Source organism: Narcine bancroftii, chromosome 7, assembly GCF_036971445.1.
Source record: "Narcine bancroftii isolate sNarBan1 chromosome 7, sNarBan1.hap1, whole genome shotgun sequence".
In the NCBI taxonomy this organism is placed as follows: Eukaryota; Metazoa; Chordata; class Chondrichthyes; order Torpediniformes; family Narcinidae; genus Narcine; species Narcine bancroftii.
Genome location: NC_091475.1, coordinates 160,807,274 through 160,829,623, shown reverse-complemented (window position 1 = coordinate 160,829,623; position 22,350 = coordinate 160,807,274). Strand labels below are relative to the sequence as shown.

General features: G+C 40.8%; 1 protein-coding gene across 7 annotated transcripts in view; it reads left to right on the top strand.

Moving 5' to 3' along the window:
• LOC138739266 (ubiquitin carboxyl-terminal hydrolase 35-like) overlaps positions 1-22,350 on the top strand; it is a 151,259-nt gene that overhangs the window by 49,589 nt on the left and 79,320 nt on the right. For all 7 annotated transcript variants that reach the window (XM_069890988.1, XM_069890986.1, XM_069890989.1 and 4 more), the window contains 3 exons: positions 7,347-7,448; positions 10,871-11,029; positions 12,465-12,658. In XM_069890988.1, coding sequence (XP_069747089.1) covers positions 7,347-7,448; positions 10,871-11,029; positions 12,465-12,658 — 455 coding nt within the window. The remainder of the gene's footprint in view (positions 1-7,346; positions 7,449-10,870; positions 11,030-12,464; positions 12,659-22,350) is intronic.

The window sequence follows — 22,350 nt, the reverse complement described above, 5'->3', positions numbered from 1 at the left end:
GGCTGGAGTTTATGCGCAAAATGAGGAAAGTGAAGGACAGGCACGTTCCAAAAGGAAAGAAAATTGCAAATAGAAAAATCAGAATTGTGGTTGATGAGGGAAGTTAAAGCCAAAGTAAAAGCGAGGCCATACAAGGAAGCAAAAATTAGTGGGAAGATAGAGGACTGATGAACTTTTTTTAAAATGTGGAGAAGACAACTAAAACTGTAATTAGGAAGAAAAATATAAATTATGAAATGAGGTTAGCTTTTTTTAAATGCATAAAGAGTAAAAGAGTGACCAAAGTAGACATAGGACCAATAGAAAATGATGCCGTGAGAAATTGTAATGGGAATCAAGAAGATGGCAGAGGAAACGAATGAATATTTTGGATCAGTCTTCACTATGGAAGACATTAGTAGCACACTGGACTCTCTTGGAAGAGTGGTCAAGATCATGAGAGAGAAGGTACTTGGGAGGCTAAATGGTCTGAAGGTAGTTAAGTCTCCTGGACCAGATGGAATGCGCCCTCAGGTTCTGAAGGAGGTAGCTGTAGCAATTGTGGAGGCATTGGTAATAATCTTTCAGAATGAGTCCAGTGGACTGGAGGATCATGAATGATGTTCCACTGTTTAAGAAGGAAGCGAGGCAGCAAAACAAAAATTATAAACCTACTGATGTTGGTGGTAGGAAAGCTGTTGGAGTCTAATGTAAAGGGTGAGATTATGCAATACCTAGGGGTGCATGAAAAATAGGCCCAAAAGTCAACATGGTTTTCCTGCCTGACAAACCTATTGCAATTTTTTTTAAAGAGATCACAAGTAGAATAGACCGGGGAGATAGTGGATGTTGTGAATTTGGATTTTCAAAAGGTCTTCGACAAGGTGCCTCACACAAGGCTGCTAATCTAGATGAGAGCCCATGGAATTACAGAAAAGATAGTAGCATGACTAGAGCATTGGCTGGTTGGCAGGAAACAGTAGGAATAAAGTGATGCTATTCTGGTTGGCTACTGGTTACCTGTGGTGTTCTGCAGAGGTTGTGTTGGACAGCTTTTTGCATTATATATGAATTATTTGGATTATGGCTTTGTGTCTAAATTTGAAGATTAAAATAGGTCATTGAGGAGGTGGGGCTGAGGATACTGAAAGGCTTCAGAGAGACTTGGATAGATTCGGAGAATGGGTAAAGAGGTGGCAGATGAAGTACAATGTAGGAAAGTGGATGGTCATGCACTTTGGTAGAAGAAATAGATGGGCAAACTATTATTTAGATGGGGAGAAAATTCAAAATTCCGAGGTGCAAAGGGTCTTGGGAGACCTCATGTAAAGGTTGAGTCAGTGATGAAGAAGGAGAATGCATTGTTGGCATTCATTTTGAGAGGCTTGGCATGCAAGAACAGGGATGTAATGGTGAGACTCCATAAAGCACTGGTAAGACCTCACTCGGAGTGCTGTGTACAGTTTTGGCTGAGAAAAGATGTGCTGGCGTTGGACAGTGTTCAGAGAATATTTACTAGAATGATACCAGGAATGAAAGGATAAATATGAGGAATGATTAAAGGCTCTTGGACTGTACTTGTTGGAGTACGAAGGATGAGGGGGGACCTCATAGAGGCATTTCAAATGCTGAATGGACAGAGTAGATGAGGCAAGGATGTTTCCCATGGTAGGGGATTCTAGGACAAGAGAGCACAATTTCAGGATAAATGGGCGTCAATTTAAAGCATATTAAATTGATCAATTGCATTAGAATTTTAATAAAATGTATAGCAGTAACATGGAAATCAGATTTGCATTTGGGAATGGATAGATGGGATGCTGAAATACATAGTTGTATACCTCTTGTTAAAATTACATATAATTTATGAAATAAACATATTTTCTTAAAAATTTGGTGCCCATATTTACATATTGTAGGTATTACATTATGAAAACTATCCCCTAAACCTCAAGAACCTTATCAACTCTTTGGAATTAATATATGTTTAATATTGTAAAGGCAAAATTTGATTGACTGTATTAACTTCAGTAACCAGGTGTGTTTCTTTTTTTTTTACCTTTTTGTCATATCTTTTCTTTCCTTTTATTCTCTTTTTATGATTGGAGATGTAATATGTAATACTGATTTGAGATGTATGAGGGATATTTTATGTATCTAGATATTAATGTATGTATGAAGTTGAGTCTTTGGAACTAGTTGCCACAGGCAGCTGTGGAAGTGAGGTCGTTAAGTATATTTAAGACTGAGATTGACAATATTTGATTAGTCAGGGTGTCAAGGATTATGGGGAGTGGGGCTGAATGGGTGGATTTGAGCTCATGATTAGAATGGTGGAGCAGACTCAATGGGCTCTTGTACCTTGTGATTTTATAAAAAAAAACCACAATCTGGAGATGGAGGGTGTGTAGCATGAATAAAAGCTCTCATGACAGGAGGGAGAACAAATGCTTTTATTAGCTTATGACTACGGGTAGGGTTTCACAGTAGTCTTTGGAATGGTTTTGGGTATAGGTGGGAAACCAAGTTATATATGAGCAGATGGGGGCAGTGCCAGCCATCAGCACAACACACTACCAGTGAATTCAAGTTCACTGCATTCACCCCTTCCTGCAGAATTTAGGATCTGTGAAAGAAGACAGACAACATGGGTTCAGAAAAAATAATTGAAAAATATACAGTTATTGACAAATTTACAGATTTAAGCAGTCTGAGCGTCTGGAGATCCTGATGGAGGGTCTTGGGTCTCCTGGTCCCCTTGTGAGGGAGGAGAGGCTCAAAGGTGGAGGGGATGCACTTTCCTCCTGAACCTGATCCCCCGAGCCCCTGACTGGGTGTGGCAAGAATGACCTCTGTGGCTTGCAAGGCACTTGAGGCAACGGATCCTCTGTTTTGGCGGGTGCCAGGTCCCCGATGGAGGCGGTGTCCTCCCTGCCATCTGGGTATTCCACATAGGTGTACATGGGATTGGCATGGGGCAGTTTCACCCTTTCCACCAGGGGGTCGGGTTTGCTTCTCCTCACGTGCTTCCTGAGATGGACTGGATCTGGAGTGGTGAGTCAGGTTGGGAGAGTAGTTCCCGATGCCAACCTTTCAAAATTGAATAGGAGCTTGTGAAGAGTAGCATTGGTCGCAGTATATAATAGCGACCGGATAGAATAGAGCGCCATAGGGAGGACTTCCTGCCTCCGCGAGTCTAGAAGACCTTTTGATTTCAGGGCCAGTTTGACGACCTTTCAGACTGTGGCATTCTCCTTTTCAACCTGCCTGTTCCCCTGGGGGTTGTAGCTAGTAGTCCTGCAGGTACTGATGTAGCTCGTCACTCATAAAGAATGAGCCCCGGTCGCTATGAATATAGCTGGGATACCCAAACAGGGTGAAAATGGAATCTAGAGCCTTTGTGACTGACGAAGTGGACGTGTCTCGAAATGGAATGGTGAATGAGAAGCAGGAGTACTCATCAATGACAGAGAGGAAGAAAGTGTTTCCGTTCTTGGAGGGGAGAGGACCCTTAAAATCTACACTGAGCCGTTTGAAGGGCCTGGATGACTTGATCAGGTGCACATTTGTGGAGCGGTAAAAGTGTGGCCTACACTCCGCACAGACCTGGCAAGACCTGGTCATTTCCCTGACGTCTTCCATGGAATAGTGCAGATTGCATGCCTTGACAAAATGAACCATGCAGGTAACTCCTGGATGGAAGAGCTCATTATGCAGAGTCTGCAGTTGCCTGATGTGTGCAGAGGTGCCGCTTCCTCTGGATAAGGCTTATGGAGGGTCACTAAGAGCTCCTGGTGATAGGCAATGTCATAATTGTAGACTCGATCCTCCATGTTATTAATCATGAATGTGACAGCGCTGGTCAGTGAGGAGTGTGAATTTCCTACCTGCCAGGTAGTGCCTCCAATGTCTCATGGCTTCTACAACGGCTTGAGCCTCCTTTTCCAAAGATGGGTTACAGAGCTGGTGGCCTTGTAATGTCCGAGGGGGTGGGAAAAAATGCAACTGACCTGCCCGCCTGGTTGATTTCAGAAGCGTTGCTTTCCACTTGGAAAGGTACATTCTCATCCACCGTGTGCATGGTGGCTTTTACAATATGGTTTTAGAGGTAGCTAAAAGCTGTTTGGGTTTTGGCCGAGAGGGGGAAATTAGTAGCTTTTAAGAGAGGGCGAATCTTATCAGTGTATTGAGGGATCCACTGGGTGTAATGTGAGAAAAGCCCCAGACATCTCCTCAAAGCCTTTGTGGTCCTGGGAACGGGGACCTCTAACAGGGGGCATGTCCCATCGGGATTGGGATCAACGATGCCATTCTCCACCACGTAGCCAAGGATAGCCAGACGCTTAGTCCTGAGTTATAAGCGAAGTTCAGGGCTTTCACCGCGTGGAGAAAATTCTGGAGGTTGGCGTCGTGGTCTTCCAGGTAGGGGAAGGTAGCCTTCAACCCATACTCATTCACCATTCTGTCCATTTTCCTCTGGAAGATAGAAACTCGGTTAGTGATTCCAAAGGGACCCTCCGGAATTGATAGAGATGACCATTAGCCTCAAATGCCATATATGGACGATCATCGGAATGGATTGGCAGTTGGTGATAGGCAGTTTTCAGTTTGATGGTCGAATAGACCCAATACTGTGCAATATCATTTACCATGTCCGAAATTCAAATTCAAAGGAGGGGGTATGCGTCCCTTGTGTGTACCGATTAATAGTTTGGCTATAGTCAATTACTAACCTGGGCTTGTCTTCCCCTTTTACCACCACCACTTGCCCTCTCCATGGGGCTGGTGCTGATGCCTTCGTCGAGCAAATGTTGTGTCTCAGCTGTCTGCTGTGCTGTACCTCCTGCTCTTGGTAGCAATAGGTTTTCGGTCCGATTGGGAAGAGAGGTGGTGGGGGGGTGGTGGTTGGTATTCAGTGTGCGCGTGGTTCTGATTTTAGGGGCCCTCTGTTCCGAACTGTTACGGGGGGAGGGGACCAAAATATTCCAAGGTCATGCTTTTAAGGTGACACAGGAAGTCCAGACCCAACAACACCAGGGCACACAATTCATCAAGTACAGGGTGTATATCAGGGAAAATATACAGAATTCCCCCCTTCAAACAATCGATATTGTTGAATATGCGTAGAATGTGAATGAGACGCAAGGAATATGTGGTAATTGGAAGGATACATCTTTAGGTTGTACTCTTGAACAGTCGATGAGTATGAAGCTTTCAGTCGAGCCTGTGTCGATTAGAGATTTAGTGGAATGTCACCTTCACAGTCACTATGGAGTTCCTGAGCTGGTGAGGCTAGGAATCTGGAGACTCAATACTCCTTACTTCAGTAGCCACCACTATCCTAGGTTGCCCTGTGTGGGTAAGATGGCATCGACCTCGTGGCGTGGCAAGATGACTGCCTTCCCTCCTCTGACGATGGCACCAAGTTTGAATTTGAGTCGCGGCAAGACTGTTTCCTCACTGCCACCCTCCATCGGCGTGTAGCACAGCAAGTGGGCTTGGGTGAATTCAGGGCAAATGGCTTGGAGCTGGAATTGGATCTGGGAGCAGTGCAGGCTCCAGACATCCCCGGGCTTCATCTCGGGTGGCAAACCCTCGCCCAATCCCCTTTTTGCCACAGCTAGAATACCGAGTCTTTAGCCGGACAGTGAGATCTGGGATGCTGGCTCTTGCCGCAGAAAAAGCCCTCCCTAGCACGAGAAGTGGCAGCTGTTCAGACTGGGCTAGTGAGAGTAGCTGGTCCTTGGAAGGGGTCACCTAGGCGTGTGAGCTCGCTAGCTTTGAGGTTGTCATTCTTGAGCTTGTTGAACTGGCCAAATTATTGGAACGTGGCTAGCCAGGTCCTTCTTTCCCAACTAGTGCGGTCGCTGCCTCGTGTACCTCAAGCGGACCCCCACAACTAGAGTGTCCCAGATCTGTTCTTCCTCACAAACGCGGCCTGTAGCCACTTCGTACCTGCACTTCTTGGCAAGTGTCCACAGATCCAGCAGGTAGTCATCGATGGTCTCTCCTGGCTTTTGGCGACATAGAGCGAGTTGGTGCCTCGCTAGGACCTTGTTTTGCGATTTTTAGGTACTGTTCCTTCAACGCCTCGATGGCAGTATCATGTACTGCAGACCTTGATGACTGCATACCCTTTCGTTCCTACCCTCGAAATGAGTCCGGACCTCCTGAGTTCATCAGCATGGAAGGCGTCTCTGGTCGCGTTCATGTAGGCCTGAAAGCAGTCTAGCCAGTTTGTGAACTCCTCAGCCACGTCGGGGGACAGAGGGTCTATCAGCAGCGTACCTGGCTTGAGTAGTGCTTCCATCATTTAGGGAATGACTGGAGGGAGAACAAATACTTTTGTACTATGGGTAGGGTTTCACAGTAGTCTTTGGGAGGGTTCTGGGTTTAGGCAGGAAACCAAGGTTATATGTGAACAGGTGGAGGTGCAGCTAGCCATCAGCACACCACACTACCAGTGAATCCCAGTTCACTGCAGAGTGTAATAGACATCTATAATTTAAGGAGATGACTAGCCACAGCATTTATCAACCCCTAAATGCCTTTGAGAAGGCAATTCTTAGCAGTGATACTAAGCTCCAATAAACTTTTTTCCAAACTTAACTGAATTCTGGTGTGCAACAATTATAAGATCATACAAATTGGCCAGCAATTTATCACAAAAAAAATTATTGGGCAGTAAACAGAAACAAGAACAAATTTAGACATAATTATGTGTACAGTGTATGCCTGACTTTAGAAAATACAAAAGTAAAAATGGAAATATTTTGACTATCTAAATGAACTCTAAAATCCCTATACAACATTTTTTTAAAGAAATTCAAACACATTCTATCAAATTAGTATTTTACACCAGCATTTAAAAAAAAAAAAAAAATTGAGAATCCTACAAATGGCATGATTAATAGAATTCAGTCAATAACATGAACTTTAGGATTTCTGCAATACTACTTATGCATGGAAATTTAGAAGCTTTGTGGTGTCATCACAGTGAGTGTCACAAACTCTGGGGCTGCTGTGTCTGGAGATTTTAAACTGGTGGGTTGGTCTGCTGAACCCAAACTCCTAACTCTCAAGTAATTATTTCTGCCTTTAAAAAAAATAAGCAAGTCTGGATCCATGTCTTGTATGTTGGTAAATGGCTTGCTCAGAGGAATAAGAAAGAAAATGGGCTAAAAATAAATTGAAAAATCAGTCAATTTTAAGGTGTAATATTGCGATTGATAAAACTACTTTCATGGAGTTTGTTTTTTTGTTTTACTATATTACATTTATGATTATATTTTAATTTTCAGACTGATTTTTTTTTTCTTCATTACAAAAACCAAATTCATATTTTTATGGATGCTTTTGTCTTCCAGGTGTTCTCAAGGCTTTTTTACCCTATTGTTAGAGATGGAGCATTTGCTGTGCTGAAATATATGCTGTTAAGTTTCCAGCATTCACCAGAAGCTTTTCATATGGTATGTTATTGAACTTGATCTGACAGGAAATTATAGAATAGCAGGTTTTCTGGTTAATTACAAACTTTTGAGATTTTTTTGGATCAATGGGCAATAGAAGCAATCGTGAAATTGGAAGCAAAACTGCTGGAAAAACTTGATTCAAAATCAATACTGCTTTTGCTAGCTCATTAGATGGTCTATATATGTATTTTAATATATATATATATAAATTCTTTCTATTTATTTATTTTTTTAAAGAACGGGTTTGGTTTTGATCATTTTAAAATCTCTGCCAAGAGGCAGAATTTATGGACATTGGGACAAAGTGGGTGGAAACTAACTACACGGCATTCCGTAAAGAGTGTTGTCTAGTGGATTGTCATAATATCTTCAGAATTTGAGTGATAAAAATGGGCTATTTTCTCTGAATGAACTTTCAATTTATTTTGTTGTCTTGATGACTGTTTATGATTATTTTTAATAGAATTCAGTCAATAACATGAGTGAATTATCAAATTACTTGAGAATGAGAAAAGCAAATGAAGCTTTTTAAGAATGAGTAACTTTGGACCTAAAGTAGAAACTGCCCGATCATGTGTCTGAAATTCTTTAAAATATACTTAAATTATTACCAGTCTGTTTATTGACTGCTTGGATCTACTTATCTTTAAAATATTGGTTTGTGGGACAAATTTGTCAACTTCAAGGAGTGGTTGAACAACTGGGAAGACATCAACATTATTTTCCACTGCAATATTTTCTGTTGCAAGGCCAATTTAAATTGTGCACAGAAAATGTAAATAAATAACCTAGTCCATGTGGAATTAGAAATGCCCATTTATAAGATTTTTGCTCGTTTCATTTTATCTTTCAGACATGATGCTTTTGCAGTTAGTTAACTAACTTGAAATTTTGGTGAAAGTGGAACTTGTATTAGTCATTCTTCTAAAGATGCAAGTTGCCAGTGTGCCAACAATCCCACAGGCTTGGTTGTCCCGCTTCAAGTAGAGAATATGGTGCATTGACTTGTGGGAGAGCATTTGCATCTTAGCAGTAATGTCATTCCTTGTCAGACTGCTTTTCATCGATTACAGCTCAGCTTTCAACATCATCATCCCTTCAGTCCTAGTTGGCAAGCTTCAAAACTTGGGCCTCTTCTCTGCAACTGGATCCTTGACTTCCTCATTGGAAGATCACAGTGCGATCAGTAACACCTCCTCACTGACAATCAACACAGGCGCACCTCAAGGATGCATGCTTAGCCCACTATTCTACTCTCTCTGCATCCATGACTGGCTAGGCACAATTCAAATTCCTTCTACAAATTTGCTGATGACACTACAGTTGTTAGACAGTGTCACAGTCAGCAATGAGGATGTGCACAGGAGCGAGACACTGTTTGACCTGCTGAGTTTCTTCAGCATTGTGTCTTTACTTCAACCACGGTGTCTGCAGACTATTGTGTTTTACTTCAGGAGTGAGATGGATCTCCTAGTTGAGTAATGTCACAACTACAACCGTCTACTTAGTGTAGACAAAATTAAGGAACTGACTGTGGACTTCAGGAAGGGGAAACCAGGAGAATACACATTAGTCCTTATCGAGGGGTCAGCAGTGGAGAGGGTAGAGAACTTCACATTTCTGGGTTTCAACATCTTGAAGATCTATACTGGGCCATAATGTTAATGGAAATCATAAAGGCTTGCCAGTGACAAAATTTCATGATGAGGTTAGATATGTCATCAAAGAATCTTGCAAATTTCTGATGTGGAGTTGTCAATAAAAAGGACAGGAAAAGGCTACAGAGAGTTATAACCTCAGTCAGCGCCATTATGGACATGTCTTCACTTAATTAAGGACATCTTTTAAGAGGTAGTGTCTCAAGAAAGCAGGCTCTATCATCAAGGACCCTCACCACTCAGGTTGTGCCCTTTTCTCACTGTTACCATCAGGAAGGAGGTACAAGAACCTGAAGACTAACACTCAACATTACAAAAAGAACTTCCTCCCCTCTACCATTAAATTTCTGAATGGACAATGAACCTGTAGACACTAACTTTTTTCCTCTTTTTTAGCACTAATTATTTATTTTTAATTGGTGTATTTAAAGAAGGGTAATTTGTAGCAATTTTTGCATCTGATCAATACCGCTGCAACAAAACAACGCATTTCATGACACGTGTTTATGATTTAAAAAAACTTAATTCTGATGTGGTTGGTGATGATATTCCTCTCCCATTAATTATCCCTAGATAATCCCTCCAACTAATGGAGATGGCACAAAGTAACTGGGATTCTTTATGCACAAATTGTAAATGGCCATCTTTGACTCTTGTACTTTGGAGATGATAATTTACTGCAGCACAAAATGACTTTTTGTGGATGTGGCAAGTTTAAACTTGTTATTTTCTTGACGCAATATTCTGATGCCTAATTCAAAACTGCATAGCCCTGCTTAGTCTTGAGGGCTTGTATGACTTAATGTGATCATTTATGGACTGTATCATACCTTGCCCATAAACCAATTGACAGATTGAATGCCCCTGGCATTCAGAAGCAAGAGTTTTTGAACTCTAAATGAATAAGATGCTCGACAATTTGTTTATTTTTAAAAAAACCTTGTGTTTATTTCAGTTCTCTTTCATTTCTTTCCTCTACATTTAAACAGACTTGATGTTTGCAGGTTGAACAGGCCCATTTTTCTCTGCAAATGTTGTAGTGCTTGCTACAGCAATTTTGGGACCTTCTAGGTTTTTGATGGCATTTGTCTGAAAAATGTTAGCAAGCTCCTGGTCCATTTAATTTGCATTAGACAAAATTATTCTCCACTCAGTAGTTTTTAAAGGGCTTTTCATTGGGAGAAACTCCTTGTACCCTTGGAGTTTTTTTGCATAGATTGGTATTATGTACTTTTAGAGAATGTTTTCTGATTTAAGTTCTTTGCTGTGAATCCTGGTGCAAGAATTTCCCCATTTTCATCTTTAATAGGTCACACATTGGCTGTTATTAAATGGACAATATAGAGCATTTGATAATTTTATCATCTTGAAGGATTTTGTAAACTTGGAGTCTTGCTCTCATGAATGTAGACATGGACACCATAGGGTATGGAAATGAAACTTATCGACAGTATTTTGAAATCACAACTTTTAGTTGATGGAAATTTTGGGAAGCAGATTTGGTTTCTTTGAATTTTTGGCTGTTGTTTTCATAAATTTAAAACAATCATTATTTTCACTCATGAACACAACTTATTAATTGACTAGAAATGTGCAAGCTTTAGTTGCAGAAAAGGTATATTTATGGCACAAGTAGTCTGTATTGTGCACAAAGTTGCTTCTTATTTGAATGCTGAAGTAATTACAAATGTACAGCTGAAATACTGGATTTTCAAAAGATTAAAGTTTTGTTTGTGGTAACATATCACTAATACTTTACAGCTTGTTCCTTACCTTTCCAAGTTAATGACATCACTCTCTAAAGAAGAGTCCAACTCTAGTATAACCTGTCGGCAACAACTGTCTGAGTTGATACACTGCATGATCTTCCGGTTTTCAGGCTTTCCTGACCTTTATGAACCTCTCATCGAGGCACTGGTGGTAAGTGATTAGAATAACTTCATTTTGTGTCCACAGTGCTAGCAGGAGTTCATATTACTAATTGGTTTTGAAAAGTTGCAGCTACAATCTAAGATAGTGGGTGACGAACGTTTTGCAGTACTTTGCTTTAGATTCCTCCTTCAGAGAAAGTGGGAAAAATTATTATTTCCTAAAGGGAGACAGCAGGAAATGTTAGAAAACTTGATACGGGAACAATCTGTGCAGAGAATTAATATTTTGGGTTGATGAGATTTGTATATCACTTGACTTCAACTTTTTTGTTGAAAGACACCTTTCTAAAGGGTAAAAATTGACTGGTCTTAAATATCACATAACAGTTGGAAGGGAATAATACGATAATTAAATTGTGTGCATTTTGAGGTATCTAGCACTAGGCTTGAGGCAAGTCTGTATACAGTTTACTGGGCATATCATTTCAGCTACTTGAAATTATTTATAATTGGTTATCTGAAATAAAAATGATGCAGGTAATATTTTCTTTTCCAATTGTCTTTGTCCTTTTTTAATCTTAATTTAAAATGTATTGTTTTTTTTCTTGGCAGTCCTCTGTATTTTTAGTTTTTGTTGAGCTCCTGCCTTTCACTAAATTAATTATTTAATCTATATGTGTATTGTCAGCTTCTGTCCAAAAATGCTGAAATGAAATATTGAGCATGTTTAAATTTAAACATGCAGCACGATAACAAGCCCTTCGGCCCACCAGCCCATGACCCTAATGACCCCCCCCCCCCCCCCCCGCCCACACTAATCACAACCTTGTATGTTTTTTGAAGGGTGGGAGAAAACTGGAGCATCTGGAGGAAACCCATGCGCATATGGGGAAAATGTACAAATCCCCTGGGTTGCTGGCGCTGTAATAGGGTTGTGTTGACCGCTACACTAACCATGCTGCTCACTGACAGAGACTCCACATACCATGTGCTCTTATTTCAGTAGAATTTTCTGGTGAGGTAAAGGTGAGAGTGACAGAAGTCTAATTATACATCTAGTCCTTTATGCCTGCCATACCAGTGAGATTAGACTTAAGATATGAGATCAGTCAGATTTTCCTGCACTAACTCCATGTTCCTTGCTTTCCCTTTTAACCACTTGAGTATACTCGACAACTGAGTCTCCACAGATAATTTGGGCAGAGAATTTAAAAGATTTTCTATTCTCTGGGTGAAGAAATGTTTCTCCTTTTCAAGCCTGAATGATTATGCCCTGGAGCTAGTTACCTCTGTCATCAACTTTGCATCCATTTGTTTAAATGAATTACCTGATGAAACATTGTTATTTTAATACTGGTGTGAAAGGTTGACATTGTTTCCTACTGGTTAGGTACTAATGATGGTGTAACATTCTGTGCAAAACAAACATTTAAATAATATCCTTTTTTTGATGATATTGGACAGAACTTATGCCTTTATTCCAGGATTTTCCAATTCCAAATGAGGAAAAAATAAAGCAGCTGCTCAATCAAAATGCCTGGACGTCACAAAAGAATACATTGGAACCTTTGTATCCAAGACCAACTACAAAATCGGATACAGGAAAAGCTGGACTGGCTAACCTTGGCAATACTTGCTACATGAATAGTGTCATTCAGGCCCTTTTTATGGCTACTGAGTACGTATCTATGTACAGATTGGTAAATGTTGCTTCTATTGACCATTAATTTTGTTTGTGAAGAAAACTTTGGCAGTTTAGGCTAGATCGGTTTTTAAAAAGCCAATTCTCTGGACTTCTCAAGTTTCTCTTGTTGTTCCCTTGCAGTTCATTGCATTTAATGACTGTTCACATTTCCTCAGCAGAATTTATTTTTAGTGAGGCAGATCTAGTTTGTTTTGCATTTTAGCCAGAAAGTCAATCAAATGGTTCTGAAAAGAACTAGAAACTTTCTGCAAACCAGTGGTAAATGTGCTTGATATCATTGGGATCTGAAATTCCTTGTGTCCAAGTTGGATCGACCTACTTTGTGTACTTTTGATGTGTGGTAGACATTACCTTTTTATTCTCTTATTTAAAGACTTTAGCCACATCATTTTTCAAAAGAAAAAAATGGAGAGATTCATCTGAAATGGTTTGATATTTATTTGCAAAATAAACCTGATTGTGAGCAAAGTAAAGGTTATCAAAGATTTTTGAATAACATTTTTTAGCATCCTAAATGAAAGGAATTTTGAGGTAATATGTAGAAGTCTGCAAGTCTATTTTGAATATTCATGCAAGTTAATATTTTTTTTAAATGAGCAGTAAATTCTATTTTTAGAATTGTCATTAAATCCCATTTAATGACTTTTTTGAAAAGTGGGAATAACTTCTTGATCTGAGAGGGTGAGCATATTTAGGTTCTTGGGAGTCACTATCTCTGAAGATCTTTCCTGGACCCAACGCACTAATGGCATCATGAAGAAAGCAAGACAGCTTCTCTACTTCCTCAGGAGTATGTGGAGGTTTGGTTTGGTATGACATCGAAAACCCTGGAAAATTTCCACAGATGGGTGGTGGAAAATGTGCTGACCGGCTACATTATAGTCTGGTATGGGAACACCACCCCTGAGTGTAAAGCCCTCCAAAAGGTAGTGGACACAGCCTAGAACATTACAGGCAAAACCCACTTGACTACTGAGTATATCTACAGGGAAGGCTGTTATCAGAGAGCAGCAGCAATTATCAAATACCCTCACCACCCAGCACACACTCTGTTCTTGCTACTGCCATTAGGAAAGAGGTATAGGTGCCATAAAACTCGCTTCACCAGGTTCAGGAGCAAATGCTACCCATCCACCATCAGACTCCTCAGCAACAAACTCAACTAGGGACTAATTTAAGGACTCCTGCTTGTGCACTTTATTGATTTTTGCTCTCCCTGTATTGCACAGTTTGCGTTTGTCATCTGTTTACAGTTCTCTTGACTGTTTACATGTTCGCGCTGTGTGCAGTTAATATTTGCACTACCAATTAGTGGTAATTCTGCCGCTCCTGCAGGAAAAATGAATCTTAGAGTTGTATGTGATGTCATGTATGTACTCTTAAATAAATCTGAAATATGAAATCTGATTTACACGAGTATAGAAGGAAATTGTACATATAATGTGATGGTTTTAATGATTAACACCCTTTTAAGTTTCAAATTGGGAGATATAGGGTTGGTAGAAACTGAATTTTGGAGAAGAAAGTGTAATAAGCAGGAATGGGTGGGCTAATACTTGTGAAAGTGCATAATGTACAGTGCGAGCAACGGTGGAGATTATAAAGGGTAGTCAGCTATTTTTGAAGCGTGTGATTTTAAAAAAAATAGGAGGTGAGTATGTGACAGGTTATAATGTGAGAGAAAGGCCTCTGGGAGGATGGGAATGTGACAAGAGAAATTAAAGAAAACATTTGGGTGGATTGAGATAGTTGGGGGAGAAGTTGAATTGGAGGAAATGCCAAAGTGAGTTCAGAGTGAAGTTAAATTACTGAGGAGAAGATTCCAATACATTGGAAGATGGAGGAAAAGACTGATTTGGGTAAATAAGAGCATGGATTTTTAAGGAGCTAAATGAAAGGGCTGCTTAAAGTGAAGACTTCTTACAAAGGAGAAAGCAAGCAAATGTGAGGCAATAGTAATGAGCAAATCCATCTGCCAATTTAGCATTGTGGTTAGTTAAGTTTCTTTTTGCCAGAGGCACCATGTTGATCGCAAAGGTAACAAATAATATGATATGGGGATGTTAATCTTCATTTCAACTAACAATTTGACTTCCTCAAAAATGAGAGAGTACCAAAAGGCACTTGTGGTAGTTTTTTAATGCATGAAGTCAATAAATTAGAGGCAGTTTAATAAGGAACATTTATATTAACTGACCCCTTTCTCCCAGGAAACAAATATTATGAACATTTGTATTCCATTCAAAGGTGCAGGGATCAGTCAAAGACTTGCTACTGAATAATTTGTGACGAGTAGTTAATTAAAATCCTCAATTCTCATGAAATTATTTTTCAATGAAGTATGAACACCAAGAAAGTGATTCATGGTTAACCAGAGTTTAATAATGAGTCGTAGAACCATAGAACATTACAGATAAAATGCAGAAATGCTGGAGGAATTTAGCTGATCTCACAGCGACCAAAGGAGGGTTTCATCTGAGGCAGATTTTGGGTTTCTTGGCTGCGTTCATGGCACCTCCAGACTTCTCGGTTTCTTGGTGATGGTGGAGGGAATAGCAACTGTTCCTGAACCTGGAGTTATGAATCCTGTGTAGTGTGCTCTTTCCAATGTTAGACTGAACCTCCGCAAACTCCTGAGGAAGTAGAGGCGCTGACGTGCTTTCTTTTTTTTTCGAATATTCTTAATTTTTCAAAGACTTCTGCAAATTCAATAAACAGAATTTTACATTCTTTTTCCACGTGATATGATTTACAGAGTCCTTATTTCCCACTCCTTAAACCCACCCCTCCCTAACCCTTAAATTATAAAAACATAAACATACAAAAACCACCGAAATACCAACAAAGGGAACGATCCTCTTCAAAGCAAGAGGAACTCGGATATTAAATAAAAACAAGTAGGGGCAAAAGCACAGGTCATCTGTGCCACATTCCCCATTTTATACTCTTAATCCTTGACCTGCCAGATTGTTTCTTTTTTTTTGGGGGGGTGGGTGGGTGTGTGAATTATATCTGTGCCCCAGGTATAGTTGCCACACTTCGACGAATGTGCCATATCTCTTCCATAAATTGTAGGTGATTTTTCTCCAGTTGAATGCAACTCTGTATTGCCATATTCCATTGTGTAATATTTAGCTGGAAGTCGGACTTCTACATAACCGCTAAACACTTCCTGGCTACTGACAAGGCGACCTTCACAAACTGAATTTGGTGTTTGGACAGTCTAAACTGTACTTGTCCAATGTCCCCTAGAAGGTACAATTCCACCTGTGGAAAATCCACCTTTGTAATTTTTTTCGGACTGTTCCCCAGGTCCTCCCAGAAGGATCTTAGCCTTGTTCACAGCCAGGTGGAGTGGACAAAGATTCCTGCCTCCACACTACACCTAAAGCACATTTCTGAAATTTCTGTCTTTGACTTGTGTAATTTTATCAGTGTGAGGTATAGCTGATGCAAGAAATTATATTAGACTAGCATGTGTCTGGCATTAACAATTCCTGTCAGCCTATTCAAACACAATTCTTCCCACCATCAATTGTTTTGGCAAAGTCCAACTCCCATCTTTCCCTTGATCGATATAAGCCCAGCTTTGGGCTTTCACTATGGGTTATGGAATACATAAATTTACACACAAACCCCTTTCAAATTAGAGTCTCCATGTCACTACAGTCAGGCAGAGTCATTGTTGGTCCCAGTCTGTCCCTTAGGAAAGATCTTAATTGCAGAAAGCAAAAGAATTTTCTGTTTGATAACTCGCATTGTCCTCAATTGCTTGAATGACATGAGCTCCCCTTAATTGCAACAATCCTCTATACACCTGATCCCCTTCTGGCACCAGGTGTCCAGGATTTTATTGCCCAGAGTCATGGTATTAAATTATCCTGAGTCAAGGGTGAGGAGATAATCCCACCTTCAATCCAATACATTGATTTATTCTTTGCCATGTCTGGCACACCTTTTATTATGGGGTTATCTGTTTAAAAAAAACCCACTAATTTGGCAAACCATTTGTATTTAATTCTCCTATCTTTTCTCCTACTGCATATAACTCAATTTGTGCCAAGGAGGGAGACCCCCCCCCCTTCAAAAAAAAGGCAACAAACCTTGTCTGGGACACCAAGTAGTATTTTTTTTAAAAATCTGGCAGTTTTAAGCCCCCCAATTTATATTTCCATGTCATCTTTTCCATGGAGACTCTAGACACCTTACTATTCTAGAAACAGTCTCTGACACATCTGTTAAGCATTTCAAAGAAGTACTGGGGCAGCAAAATGGGCAGTGTTTGAAAAAGATATTGTAGTCTTGGCATCACCTTCATTTTTACACAGTTAACTTTGCCTATCAACGTTATGGGCAGAGTTTTCTATCTGGCCAGGTCCTCCTCAATCTTCTGGAGCAAAGGGAGATAAGTAAAGATATACATATATATATATATATATATATATATATATATATATATACATATATATATCCATTCTTATCCATAGGTATTTTTTGCCTTTCTGCGGCCACGTTAATAGACTTTCCTGTTTATAATCTCCTTTCGACAAAGCATGATTTCACTTTTATGCAGATTAGCCTTATACCTGGAGACCTTTCCATAATTCTCCAGTATGGTCCTCAGTCTGGTGAATGACCCCACCACCCCCCAAGATCCATCAAATACACACACATCTTTAGCAAACAGGTTAATTTTTGTACTCCACCAGGCCTACCTTGATCCTCTTTATGTTTGGATCCTGCTGAATGGCTTCTGCCAGTGGTTCAATAGCTAGTATGAACAGAGCTGGGGACAGTGGACAGCCCTGCCTACAAGATCTGCTCAGCAGAAAAATTGGAGACATTTGCCCATTTGTGATGATTTTAGCCTGGGGTTTATAATACAATATACTTACGCAATTGATCAATCTTTGACCCAGTCCAAATTTCTCCAATGTCTTAAACAGAAAGCTCCACATCCAAGAATATGGTTATTCCCAGATCTTCCCCTGAATGTGCCAGGTGTATTATATTGATGAATCTAGCTACATTATCTGCTGATTGCCTCCTTTGAACAAACTAGCCTGATCCAGGCTTGCTAAATTTTGGCAGATGTTTTCCCAACCTATTGGTCAATGTTTTTGCTATAATTCAGGAAGGTTTCAATGGATCCCTGTCTTTTTTCAGGATCACTGTAATGATTGCTGTTGAAAAACACTCCAGGATGGTATGTGTCTCTGCCGCCTGATCCACCACCTTCATAAGGAAGGGCATTAAAAAGGTCTTTGAATTTTCTATAAAATTAGATGGGGAAACCATCCTCTCCTGACGATTTACCCACCTGCAAAGTACTCAGAGTATATTCAATCTCCTCTCTAGAGAAGGGAGCGTCTAACTCCTCTCAATCTTCCTGATCCAAATTTGGTCATTCCAATGAAAGCAATAAATCATCAATTTTGTCAGGGTCCTCCCTGCACTTGACTCAGATTTATACAGTTCATTATAGAACTTACTAAATGCATCATTTATTTCTTTTGGCTTGTATGAAATCTTGCCTTCTCTCATTTGAATTGTATTGATTGTTCTCGAGACCTCTTCTGTCCTCACCTCCCAGGACAAGACTTTACCCCAACTCCTAATACTTTTGCCTCAATCTTGTGATCAGCTTCTCTGTTTTGTATGTATTGTGTTTAGCTTTTTATTGACTAAATTCCTATATTTTCCTCAGACCTTACCTTTGATCATCCTTTTCCAATTGAGCTATGTCCTGTTCTAAATTATTACTTTCCCTTGAGTATCCCCTTTTATCCCTTTAATGTATCCAATTATCTGACCCCTTAATAAGTCTTCAACCTGTCCCATATCAAAAAATTGTTATCAGTAGCGGGGCAGGTCATCTTACAGTACAGTTCTATCTGAGTTCTGACAAAGCAACAAAATTCCAGTTTTCCCAACAGCAATGATTTAGGCACCATTTATAAGCCATACCTGGCTTATCTGGCATTAAAATGGTCAAAGTCAGGAGTGAAAGGTCTGACAGCTCTGTCTCCATTATCCTACTTTCCAACTGTGCTGATGCCAGAAAAATATCAATTCTAGTGTAGGAATTGTGTTATCTTGAGTAAAAGGAGTAATCCCTTTCTCTTAGATTCAGCCTTCTCCAAGTGTCCTTGACATTCATATCTTTCATGAAGGCCAGAGTGGACTTGGCCGCCTTGGCTCTTGTCACCTACTTCGCTGACTTATCCATGACCTGATCCAGACAAAAATTGAAATCCCCTCCAATGAATATATTCTCACCCCCCCCCCCAATACTTTCAAGAATATATCTTATAATTTTTTTATTGTTGAAATTCAAGGTGTATATATAAGTGTCCAGGATTTTGAGTATATTTGACAATGCATCATCACAAATCTGCCGGGTCAGCGACCACCTCCTGGACTGTTACTGGAACATTCTTTCCAATTAGGATTGCCACTCGCTTGGCTCTGGAATTGAAGGAGGATGCTGACACCTGACCTGTCCATCCCCTTTTTTATTTGGAATGTTCCTGGATCTTAAGATGGGTTTCCTGCAGGAACACTGCATCTGCCTGCAGCTTCTCAAGATGTGCCAAGACTCTTTTTCTCTTAATCTTTCCATTTAGCCCATTTACATTAAAACTTATAAACTTAATTATTTTATCCATAACCCCAGTGCCTCTCCATCTTCCTCTCCTCCTCCCTTCCAATACTTACCTTCCATCCCTTTTGTCCTGTATCAACTCCTGACACTTGTGTGCAAAATGAAACCTAAACAAATTGACAAAACCAAAACCAATAATTCCAAAGAATACATTTAAAAAAAAAAACCCATGTGGTCCCTTCTCCTTCCCTTCTTTCCCCCACTCTATTCCTATCCTTCCCAGGGCACCTATACCCTATATAGGTGCCAACACCTCCAATCTGGAGCATGCCTGTGGCACCCATCAAACTTCCCCACCTCCTCCACCACCTCAAAGCTCCCCCATTCCTCTCCTTTTAAACACAACCTATGTGATAAGTCAGTGTAACCATTTTTTTAAATTAAAAAATATATCATGTACAGCCGGATCCATTCTTATCATTGACCCACTATCTCTTTATCTTCCTTGGGAATCCTCTTGGGCTGCAACTAGGTTCTTAACAAACCTCGTCGCCTCTTCCCCCCACCCCCATCCCAGGCAGGAAGACTTTTAGGGTCAGTGGATGTAGTAATGCAAACCCAATACCTTTTTTTAAAAACTTTTTTGCCGTATCGAATTCCCTCCGTTTTTTTTACCAATTCTACACTTCTATTCGGGGAATAAAAGAACCTTCTCCCCCTCCACTTCAAATGGGCCACCTCTTTGTTTCGTGCCCACTGCCGCTGCATGCATGATTTATTCTCCTGGTATCCCTAAAGTCTAATAAGGACTGAACAGGGTCTCGGTCTTGGTTCTGGTTTGGGGAAGGGGGACCGATGGGGCCCCTTCCACCTGAAGTTCCTTTCCATTCCCAATATCTCAGGGATTCACCTTTTTTTAAAAAAAAAAATCAATGGGGTCTTTCCCCTCTAAGTCCTACAATTTTTATATTATTTCTCCTATTAAGGCTTCCTAACATATCTAGTTTATCCCACATCTTTTGCCTGTCTTTACCCCCACATCTCTATCCCTCTCTAACCTTTCTACATTGTCCTCCAGCCTATTGACCATGTTCACCTTTCCAGATATATCCTCCATGGCCCTCCTGAATTCCCCTTTTTCTTCTGTTAAGTCTTTTAAAACATTCCTCAGTCCTTTTTTCAAAGGCCTCGACTGCTGCCTCCATTGCCTTCATGATATTTTTCATAGAGGGCTCCGAGACACCTCCTTTTCTCCTTCCCGTTCCCTTCCTCTCTTCTGTCTGTGACAATAGGCATTCCAGTTGACCTCTTTCCCCTTCTTCCTCCATGTTGCTCCTGAAGCTGCCTCTTGATGTGCCCTCGTTGCTGCTGACCTTGTCACCGCTGCCACTGCTGCCTCCAGGATGCAGGTAAGGTAATTCTCTTGGCGCAGCTTGATCCTCCACCCCTACCTCAGATTGCACGGTCAGGGTTGGGGTTGCCTGCCTCCTCCATAGTTTCTCCTGCACTGCCCCTCTCCACCCGCTCTTGCTGCTGCCTGTGGGGCCCATTGCCGTCGCCACCGTTGCTACTCCAACTCTGCTGTCCTCACTGTTGCAGCCACTCGCACCACTGCCGCCACCACCTTGTTGCTTCCGCTGCTCGCAGGGCCACTCCATGGCCACTTGGGATGCCTCTTCTCCGACGCTCTCCCTCTTGTAGCCTCTCTTAACCCATTCCTGCCTGCTGCCGTGGGACTCAATTAAACAGGCAGGCATTTACTCTCCCACAGCGATGCCTACATTCTTCCCTGGGCCCACTGACGAGCGGGTCCCATTGTCCTCTCACTCGGCAGACTGAGCAGGTAAGTCATTTTTATCTTTGTGCGGATGCCTCGAACGGGCCCCACCATTTTCTTTGCCATGAGGCTGCTTCTCCTGATCTTCATGCTGTGCTGGGGTCATTGTTTCTTTCCGAATTGTCTTTTATTCTTTCTTCCCCATTATACATTTTAAACTGCTTCTAGCCATTATTTCTACCACTTTTCAGTCATTTTTCTGGCTGTTTTCTGACTCTTTTCACTAACTAACTCAGGAGCTCTGCATCACGTAACTCCTGCTGACCTGCTTTCTTCATGATGACATTAATATGTTGGTTCTGGAAAAGGTCCTCTGACATAGTGACTCCTAGGAATTTAAATTTGCTCACCCTCTACCTCTGATTATTTTTTTTTCCCCCCCAGTGATCACTAGATTCCCCAAGAATCTCTTGTTTTCCCTTCCTAAAGTTTTGGTGGCATTGAGAAAGAGGTTGCCAGCACACCTTTTGACCAAGTTTTCAATATCCCTCTTGTCTTGACTCGTCGCCCCTTTACACTCAGCCCACTACTGTGACATCATCGAGAAATTGCTAAATGGTGTTGTCATACCAAGCCATGAAGTCATTAGGTGTAGAGCAGGGGACCAAGTATGCAGCCCTGTGGAGTTATAGTACTGATGGAGATTGTGGAGGAGATGGTGTTTTTATTTTGTCCAATTTGCACTGATTGATGTCTAGAGGTGAGGAAATCCAGGATACAATTACACAGTTGGGTATTAAGACCCATGTCTTGCAGTTTGCTGATCAGTTTGAGGGCATGATAGTGTTAAATGCTGAACTGCAGTAAATAAAATATGCATCTTTGCTATCCAGGTATTCAGGATTTTTTGTAGGCCCAGTGAGATGAGATGTTGCAGCGATAGACAAATTGGAATAGATCCATATTTCTGCTCAGACAGGAACTGATATGCTTCAACACCAGCCTCACAAAACACTTCACTGTGGGTGTGAGTGAGGGCCATTAGTAGGTTCGGTTATTCTTGGGCATTGGTACAATTGAGCTCTGTTTACACCAGGTGGATACAATGTCCTATCAGAGTGTGATTAATTTTTTTTTTGAAGCTATCTATGAAAATGTTGGCCAGTCGATCAATGCAGGTTTTCAGTACTTGGCTGGATTCTCTGTCTGGATCAGCCGCTTTTTTTGGATTCAATGACCTGAATGCAGCCCTCGCATCATCCTCTGATACTGAAAGTCGAGGAT